This window comes from Dendrobium catenatum, unplaced genomic scaffold, assembly GCF_001605985.2.
Source record: "Dendrobium catenatum unplaced genomic scaffold, ASM160598v2 original_scaffold_30490, whole genome shotgun sequence".
In the NCBI taxonomy this organism is placed as follows: Eukaryota; Viridiplantae; Streptophyta; class Magnoliopsida; order Asparagales; family Orchidaceae; genus Dendrobium; species Dendrobium catenatum.
The window spans coordinates 1,217-11,797 of NW_021348948.1; the positions used below are offsets into that span (position 1 = coordinate 1,217).

General features: G+C 31.8%; 1 protein-coding gene across 1 annotated transcript; it reads right to left on the reverse strand.

Moving 5' to 3' along the window:
* Nucleotides 1-409: 409 nt before the first annotated feature.
* On the reverse strand, nt 410-1,034 carry LOC110113350 (RNA polymerase II transcriptional coactivator KELP; the record flags this gene model as incomplete). Its single annotated transcript, XM_020845899.2, is given in 2 exon segments — nt 410-515; nt 595-1,034. Coding segments are annotated over 2 exon segments (466 nt in total), but the record flags the coding sequence as incomplete, so codon positions are not given.
* Between the last annotated feature and the right edge of the window lie 9,547 nt (nt 1,035-10,581).

A 10,581-nucleotide genomic window follows, 5' to 3' on the forward strand; every position in this document is an offset into this window, starting at 1 on the left:
CAACATCTAATTTAAGAAAATAAATTGAAAACTGATTTGGACCTGTGAAGAATAAAAATCACTAGATGTAATTTAATTCAAGAAGAACCGTTGCAAAAGAGTAATTGCAAACATAATGGCAATACTCCACTTAATTAATCAAAGAACCCTGAAATGTAAAAGAAGCTTGATAAGAAAGCTATTTGTAATTTATGCCCAAAAACCTTTTACAAGTTCTAAATAAAATACCAAACATAAAGCATGCAAGTCCGATCAAGTAAAACGAAAGGAGGCACTCCTCTAACACATGATACTATAGCATTAAAAAAAACATCACTATATACACACCCTTAACATAGCAGTTAGAAATTTTCAAAGCGAACAAATTTGAAACTGAGCAGGCTCTCAAATACAACAAGCAGCAGAATACCTTTAGAGGTCGGCAGTTGCTTGCCTTCCTTCTCATAGTACTCCCTGATCGACACCAGCGTCTTACCTCTGAAATCCTGAACCGTAACCCTCCTCTTATTCGACAACTGCAAGAAAGATAAACCCTCAAAACGCGCAGATGTAAACAAAGCCATAGGATTTAGTACGCGATCACAAGTCACTGACTCTGCACACAATGAGATCGCCTTCTTCATCATACTCCCTCGGCCCGCGTCTCTTTCTGTGGTCGTCCTCCTCTTCTTCTGCCTCATCCTCCTCCTCCGCCGCCGCAACCTCCACTTTCTGATGCTCTTCTTCCGGGGCGTCGGCGGCCTCGGAGGCAACTGCGTCGTCCTCCTTGTGGGATGCGAGGAAGGACTCGACTACGTTCCGGACAAAGCGCTTGCGGTCGGGGCTTGAGAGGTCGATTCCAAGCCGATCTGCTGCGAAAGTGCGAACCTTGTACTCGGTCATCTCCTCCATATTAGCATTCCTGAGAATGTCAAGCACTGCCTCTTCGATCGACCGCTGCGTCGCCGAATCCATACCCTTTTTTAGCTTTGAGGGCAAAAAAAGAGTGGAAAATAGAGATCAAATAAAAAAGATTCGACCAGTTAAACAGTTGCCGTATTTCAGCACAGAGAATAAAGTGGAAAATAGACGAAAAATCTATTAGTTTTGCTATTTTTATGGTCAAAAAAAAATTTGTTGTTTTTTTTTAAGATACTGAAGCAATATTATTAAAATGAAAAGAAATTTCAAACTAAGAAAATGATCACTTTACTCTTTAAGCAAACTAATAAAAAAATGAGGAATAGAATCCCAACTACAGTTATTCCAAACAAAATTATTATAATGAGCAATATTAGCACACATATTAGCTGACTCATTACAATTCCTACTCACTCTACTAAAATTAACGTTCTTGAATTCCTTGGGGAAATCAATCTCTTCCATCCCATTTGTAATCAACCTCTTGGTCGGGTCCCTATTAAGCTTCTGAAGGAAATTAATAACATTTGCATTATCACCTTCAATAATAACTCCTTCATAATCCAACATCCAATCTTGTAGAATGACCTTTAATGCATGAATAGCCAATAACTCTAATCAAGCAACATCCCAATGCAATCCCTTGAAACTGAAAGCCAAAAGAAATCTTCCTTTAAAGTCTCTGAATACTCCACCTATAGTAGCTTCATATGAAAGAAACAAAGAAGCATCCATGTTTACTTTAAGCCAACCGGGTGGGGGGTGCCAACTTTGAAGCAACAGCCTATTATGATGATTAGCATCCCAGTAGCCCGATTTAAGAGCCCCTTTATCAACAAAAGAAGCAAGAGAAATAGTTTGAGCAGCTATATACAAACAAGAGTCTTCCTTTTCTCCATGAACAAGTTTACACTTCAATTTCTAATTTAGGAAACCAAAGTGCAATAGAGTTTTACAAGAAAAGAATTCTTAGAAGCATTTATTTTCATCCACATATAACAATCCTTTAAAGAAGCAAATACTGGTATCAAGAAACCCCAACTATTAATAGTTTGGATTACCTGAATCAATTTGGAGCAACTTACTGCCACATGGTTTATGTTTTTCATCTCTAAACAACCCATAAGACAAGCATCATTCGTTCTTAATCTTCTTTTCAACAAAAAACTAAATGTTGGGATTGCTTCATGAAACATTTTCCACTAGAAATTTTCCACCTGTGGCATAAGTTTGAGTTTTCGAAGCTAACTCCAATAGATATCTCTTTCCATTAGATCATCTGAAGCCGCAACTTCTGAAACAATGGCAGATAGAGTTTTCCCTATTTGAAAATGAATCAACTCCAACGTATCCTCAGTAGATCAGAACAATTTTGAACTTGAGAAATGATATTTACCAATTCATCTCCAAAACAAGTCTTCAATTCTTCTAAATTCCAGCTTCTATGAATAAATGAATTTGTCAAGTTCCGTGTCATCCATCAAATTGACCGAAACAAATGTTGGCCACATAATAAAGTACTTATCCATCAACCAAACATCCTTGAGCACATTGATAGATTTCCCATCCTTAACCTTCCATTTAACAACCGGAGCAATAGCCTTACATCCTTTTAATAAAATCTTCCAAACTGAAGAAACACCTTTCTTAGTTTGGGTATTCCAATTACACATCCCATACTTAGCAACCAAAATATGATATAATAAAGAAGAAGAACCACTAAGAAGTTTCCAAGGAAATTTAGCTCTTGAGGGGCCAACCTTATTGACGCAAGAGTGAAGGTCACGACCTCCCAATTTACTAGGCAAACAAAGAACATCCCATCTCACATAATGGATTCCCAAATTACTACATGTTTATTCCCTATGAATCCCTGCACATTCTGTCCAACTTTGAAAGTATGCTCAAAGGAATAAGAGAGTGAGTACTTTGAAAGGGAGGAAGAGATTAAATAACAGATTTTACTAAAGTCATCTTTCCTAGCAATGAAATATATTTGTTGCTCCAAGTTTGAATTTTACCCAATGTCTTTGAAGAAGAAAACTAAAATCATCAACTCCAAGCCTCTTCATTGCAATCTTCACTCCCAAATACATCATCTCCTTAACCACTCTTAAACCCATTAACCAGGATATCACTTTTTTCTTCCTCTTCTTCACCGAATTTCCAAATGGAACTACAAATTTATCAAAGTTTATGTTTTGCCCTGTCCAACTGCAATACTCTAATAATATGTTCTTGACCTTTTTAACCGTCTTTAGAGGCATCTGAAAAGATTACAATGTCATCAGCATAGAGTAAATGAGAGATATTAGGAACATTTGGATGAATTTTGATACCAATCTCATTTCCTTTAAGAGTCAAAGCATTTGAAAGAAACTAAGAGCAAAGAATAAAAAGAAAGGGGATAAAGGGCAACCTTGCTGAAATCCACAAAGAGCCTTGATCCAATTTTAATATGCCCCATTAACCAATATAAAAAAAAAAAAGAAGGGAACTCCACACATTCCATAATCAAATTAGAAAACTTAACTGGAAAACCAAAATAATGAAGAATGTTTTTCAAAGTTGCCCACCCCTACTGTCATAGGCCTGCTCCATATCAATCTTAAAAGAAACCAATCCGCTTTTTTATTTAGAAAATCTAAATTTTTGGAAGATCTCTTGAGCCAATAACACATGATCCGACATAGAACGACCATTTAAAAAAGCTTCTTGTTATAGTGAAATTAATTTAAGAATCACCTTTAGCATTCTATTCAAGAGAATTTTTGTTACAATCTTGTAAATAGATTTGCATAAGCTTATAGGTCTAAAATTGGAGGTGATTAGAGGATCTTCTACCTTTGGAATTAGCACCACTAAGGTCTCTTTCCACTTTACATCCATATTTCTAGATGAGAAAAAATGATAAATAGCATTCCACATATCATTTTTAATAATATTCTAATAAATCTTAATGAAAGAATAAGAGATTCCATCATTACCTGGTGATTTAAAACCACCAAGCTGGTTAAGCACTCCCAAAACTTCCTCCCAAGAGATTTCTGCCTCCAAAAAGGTTCTATCTTCATCATTCAACTTATTTAAAGGTGGTGGCCAGCCACTTAATGTACACTCCCTATGCCTTCATTTGTTGCTAAAGTAGTCTAGAAATACTTCTTCAATTTGTTTTGGATCTTCTACCATATTTCCCAACCCATCTTTAATCTTATAGACCCAATTAGAATTCCTCCTAGCACTTGCAAAAGAGTGGAAAATTTTGGAATTTATATCACCTTATGCTAGCCATCTCATCTTAGAACGTCGTCTCTACCAAGTATTCAATCTAACTAAGTTACAATTGAGTTCCTCCACCTTAGCTCTAAGATTAACCATCTTCTTTGCCGAAAGATGACCTTCATTAGCCTCCTCTAACTGCAACTAAATGATTTCATCTTTGTGACGATCTTTCAATGAATTAAGATCTAGGAGTTTATCCTTAATCCAGAAAAATGAAGCTCTCAATGTCATTCTAGATTTAATGTTAAGGACTTCTAAAAGGCTACCAACAGCTTTCTTAGACCAAGCTTTGGCCACCACAGTATAAGAGGTATGGTATGAAGTCCAAGAATCTTCAAATCTGGTGATCTTCTTCACTTTGAAGTTATTTTTCAATTAGTTAACCAAAATTGGGCAATGGTTAGAAGCCACCCTAGCAAGATGTTTGACCACCAACCACTGAGAGACTTCAATTGCTTTAGAGTTAAGAAAGCATCTATCTATCCTCTCCATGATTCGAGCCCCATTTGTCTTATTATTACACCAAGTGAACCTAGGCCCTATAAAGCCAACATCATGATAGTCGTTATTGATAAGAAAAAAATACATCTCCTTTGGACCTTTGGAAAAAAATAGAATCTCCTCCCACCCGTTTTATCTCCACTCTCCATCAAACAGTTGAAGTCTCCACCCACTACTGAAGAGAAGTCCTTGGAGGAATACTTTTCTACTTTCCTCCACAATTCTCTTCTTTTATCAATGTCATTACACCCATACACATTAGAGATATGCTAAACACCCTTGTTATGAACATCAAGATTCCCAATAATGCCTTGAAAAAAAGAATCCAAGACATTGAAAGAAGACACCTTGGAATTCCATAAAATAAGAATTCCTCCTGATAATCCATCAGTTGAAACATAAAAAAGGTCCCAATCAACTCCAACAAGCTTATCTACTCCCTTCCTATCTGTGGAAGAAAGCTTAGTTTCCACAACCCAAAAAAAAAAAAAAATCAAACTCCTTCAAAAACTCCTTTAGATATAGATAAGCCTGATTTAGATAAAGAAAAACACTTGCTGTGTAAAAGGAATTTGATCTAAAAAGGATAATTTTAAAGTTATTTGTATTAATGTTAAATAAATGAAGCTAAATAGTCTTTTTTGTTCACTTGGAAATAATAAATGTAGAGTAGAATTTTAAATTGAGGCAACGTTGGTCGGCAGCTGCAGGTGGTGACCAGCGGTAGCAGGTGGCTGGAGGCTGCGGGAAGGGGTGGGGGGGGGTGCCTACAGGGTGGGGTGTACCTACATGCAAGTGACTGACAGCAATAATGGAGGTTGTCGATAATAGCGCTCAAACAAGGAGCGAGCGGTATAAAAGAGTTTTAGGCCTAAATTGGGGGAGAGCATTTTACTTCAAAATTAAACTAGAATGAAATACACATCATTTATTATATTTTACTTTTGATTTGCTTTTCACCGAATCAGATGCCAAAAAGTTAAAAAGCAAATCATAGTAAATGCTTTGTATTCACTTTTACTCCAACCTAACATCTCCTAAATTGTTTCATCATAATGGTGAAAATAGTTAGGGGTTTGTAAAGAGGTTGCCTGTAGGTGGCAGATAGCTGTAATAGAAGTTGTCGGTAGTGGAGCTCAAATAAGGAGCAAGCGGTTTAAAGTATTCTCGCCGGAAATTGGTGGATAGTGCTTTACCTCAAAATTGAACTAAAATGAAATACTCTGTATTTACTATTTTTTACATTGAATTTAGATTTAACCAAATCAAACACCAAAAAGTGAAAAAGCAAGACATAGTAAATGCTTTGTATTCACTTTTACTCCAACAAAATTACTCCTAAATTAAATTTTTCTATGGGATGGTGAAAACATTTAGGGGTTTGTAAAGAGGTTGTCTTTGTCAATGTATTTAAAACCCGATCATACCGCTCAGTACAACCAGTTTGATCGTGAACGTGTATATTAGCTAGTCCGATCCCTTTAGAAAATCATATTCTCATTGAAGTAGTGAGAACCGGCAGTTTTCAACCGAAAAAACCTTTGAATCGGATCCCGTTTCGTTGAACTGGCTAAGTTTTCAATATAATATTATTATTTTTGTTTAAAATTAAAATATTTCATATCGAATTTTATTTAATTAAAAGTTTTAAATTTTAATTATATTTTTAAGGGACTTATACAACATTTAAGAAGTTGCAAGCTTGTCCAAGTCATGCAATCTTTAATGTTACTTTGTGACTTGTGATTATCCTACGATTAAAAAAATCACTTTTATCTCTCCTATTGATGTGTGACTAAAAACCTTTGAGATTTTACATGAGAGTTTAAAAGCTGGCCAGAACTATAAAATTGATTGGGTTATAAATTTAAAACTTTGAATCATATAATTATAACATTAAGAAAATCATTTTTTTTATTAGAAAAAATTTATATATTACATTAAATATAATATTATATATTCTATTATATATATATATATTAAAGCTTTATATTGAGCTTTTAATCAAGCTTCTCCATGAGATTTTAATCAAAATAAGTTTAAGATTCTTTGTGTTTAAAATTTTAATTTTTACATAATTTTTATTATATTTGAACAACTTTATATTTATTTATGTCTTTTCCAGTTCAACTTACAAGTTTGGCCCTGATTGAACCATTGAACCGTGAATTCCTCTTTTTTATGGTTCGTTGGTCTTAGTCCCATTTTTACAACCTGTTGATCTTTATCTTATTATTATTATTTTTAATTTTTACTAATTAAAAAAATAGCACATAATATTTTAGAAATATAATTTATTGTCTAATATATTTATGACAATAATAAAATGAATTTTTAAACTGGTTAAATTGATATTTTCTTTTAGATAAACAAAAAAATAATAATCTCTGAATAAAAAATAATAATTTAAAAGTTTTTTATATAAATACACTTTTTAAAGAAGACACAATACAGAATGCTAAGAGTGTAATTCTATCAATTAGTGATATTAGCTTCTATTTACTATTAAAAAACTCTTTGGGTCATGGTTTGAAAATTGAACCTGCCGGTTCAATTGTCGAACTGGTCATTGCGTGCTTATGTCTCATGAAGTCCAACATCAAACCCTTGGTGAGAACTAGTTTGAACTGCCAAACCATTGAACTAGTCTTTTACAAAACTTGATGGTTCAATTCATAAATTATTAATAATTTAATTTAATATAAAATTTTATAAAAATTAATCCATAATCAAAATATTGTTATTAATTTTGTTTAAAAATTCCTAAATTTTAAATTATATTGGAATTAAACACTAATTAAATATAACCAAACATATTTCTATTACCCATGTGAACTCTTAACAAAAGCAATACAAAAAAAAGCTTTATAGACAACACAATACAAATCCTTCTCAAATGATGTGAGAACTAAAACAACTTGTTGATATGCTTCCATATAATTTTTTTGAAAAATTTTATAGAGAATATTAAAAATAAAATATTAATATTTTAAATTGCATATAAATATATAAATATTTGTATATTTATAATTATTAAAAATAAAAATTCAAAAAATTTAAAAATATATTTCACATGACAATTTGGATTATGATTATACTAATAAACTTTTTAACTAACTTCTCTCTAAATTATGAAAGTTAACGAGATAAGGAAAAATGAAAAATCTAAAATAAATAATGTAGTTATGATTTTTCTAAATTTAATTATATATATAATTTATAGGTGTAAATTATACATAAATATATAACATAAATTTAGAAATTATTTATATTTAAATGTTTAATATAAATTAAAAATAATTTATATTTAACTTTAAAAATATTGAATATTTTATTTATGTATGAATTTTATATATTTTTTATTCCCAAAATGGCATTATTTCATAATTATTACAAGGATGTCTTATTATTTAAATATCATTTAAATATTTTTTATATTTATTATTTCATCCAGTTCAGCCCGGTTAGATCCTAGTCAAACCATTGGACCTTAAGTCTCTATCTTTTTCAGTTCTATCTCCAATCCAGTTTTTACATCCTTATTATGAATTACAAATATCAAGATTATAGTTTGTGTAATTTTTATTAACCTTTAATGATAAAAAGTAAAACTTATTTACATAAAAATGCATATGCATATTAATTAATTATTTTAAACTAATCTCTTAATAAAAAATTTCTATATGGCTACTATTAGATATATCAAAATTGATAAATCATCTGACTCATGGACACTTGCTAGTCCCTTAACATTCACTCGATCAGAAGGCCACTAAAAATTAGTTATTATAATCTCCTCTATCATAGTGTAATTCTCACTAAAAGGCTTTGACATCAAAGAACCTATAACTGTAACATTAATTATTGATCTATAGGATCCTATAATCCCATTATAAAATATTTAAATCACCAACCAATCAGAGTAGAAAAAAACAAGCTAAAAAAGAGCTTAATGAGGGCAGTTTGTATGCATCTCCTTAAAACATTCCTATCTCATAGATTGACTCTCCTTCAAACTGAGAAAAAGAAGTAATATCATTCCTAAGCTTAATAATTTTAGAAGGTGGAAAATACTTTACTAGGAACTTATGTGTCAACTAATTCCAAGCAAATCTAAAGCATAGGGTAAGAAATTCAACCACATTTTATCTTAGTCCCCTAAAGAAAATGGAAATCCCCACTAAAAACTCAATGCACATGTCAATCAAGTAATTAAAGTGTTTATGAGAGAGTGTTGATCTCATGAGAAATTATTTTGCTTAATGCAATTATTCTAGTACAATCCACTTCAAGCTATAAAAAATTATCCTACACAATGAAATCAGCATTTCATACTATTCAGAATGAGAATTGTAGAAGGAAACTAAAGATACCAATTGTTCAAGTGTGTTGGACTAATGTAGTAAAATATCCTAAATTTTCCAAATTAGAATCACTTAAATTAGTTTTAAATCAAAGCATTTACATTCACTGTCAAGCTTGTAAGAATGAAAAGAAACGTTTATTGTATTCCTAAAGTTTTTTTACTTTTTAATACTATTTTGAATACTAAAAAAATGTCATATGAGTGAAGAATGAGTGTATTGATTCCTATTTTTAAGAAAATGGTGAAGCACAAGATTGTGTGAATTTTAGAGAAATTAAGTTAAGGATTCATACTTCAAAACTTGGAAGGGATTTATGGAGCATAGGTTGAGGTGTGATACTATTATTTCTCAAAATCAATTTGAATTCATGTTGGGTAGGTCCACTATGGAAGCTATACATTTATTGATAGGTTTGATGGAGAAGTATATAGAGAATAAGATGGATCTATATATGATTCTTATTGATTTAGAGAAAGCATATGATAAAGTTCCAAGAGAAGTGTTATGGAGAGTTCTAGAAAATAAAGGAGTTAATAATGCTTATATTCAACTCACTAAGGATATATATGCAGGAGCTATTACTTGGGTTCAAACACATGGTGGTCTGACAAAGTATTTTCCTATTTTAGTTGTAATACATTAAGGATCAGCCTTAAACCCATATCTTTTTTTCTTTAGTCCTCGATGTTCTCATTAGATATTTGCAAGAGGTTGTACCCTGGTGTATGCTTTTTGCTGATGATATTCTTCTTATTGATATGACTAGATAGGGAGTTAAAGTAAAATTCAAATTATGGCGGTTAACATTAGAATTTAAAGATTTTTGTTTAAGTAGTTCTAAAACTTAATATATAGAGTGTAATTTTAGTAGTAGTAGATCTAGTGGGTATATTGTGACTTTTGGTGATGATGTCATTAATAAGAATTCACATTTTAGATATCTTGTGTCTATTATTCAAAGTGATGGTGAAATAGATTGGGATATTTTTAGTAGAATTCAAGTTGGATTGTTGAAGTAGTGGAATGCATCGAGATTATTATATGATAGAAAAGAACCCCTCAAACTTAATGGAGAATTCTATAAAATTGTTGTGAGACTTACACTGCTTTATGGTGTAGAATGTTTTCAATTAAAAGTGAAGCATAATAATAAATTAAGTGTTGCAACGATTAGGATGCTTAGGTAGATGAGTGGCTTTACACTTAGAGACAGTATATGAAATGAACATATACGTGAAAAGATTGGAGAAGCTTCAGTTGAAGATAAGAATAGAGAGAGTTATCTGAGATGGTTTGGTCATATAAAATGATGGCCTCTTGATGACTCGATTAGGAAAGTAAAGGTATTAGATTTGGCTTATGTTAAGAAAGGTAAAGGTAGACCTAAAAAGACTTGGCTAGAAAATATTTCAAATGACCTTTCATTTTTAGATTCAAATGATAATTTGACTCTTAATAAGACATAATGGAGAAAAAGGATTCATGTTGTCGACCCCACAATGGAACCCTTGCCAAAGTGAATCTCCCCTTA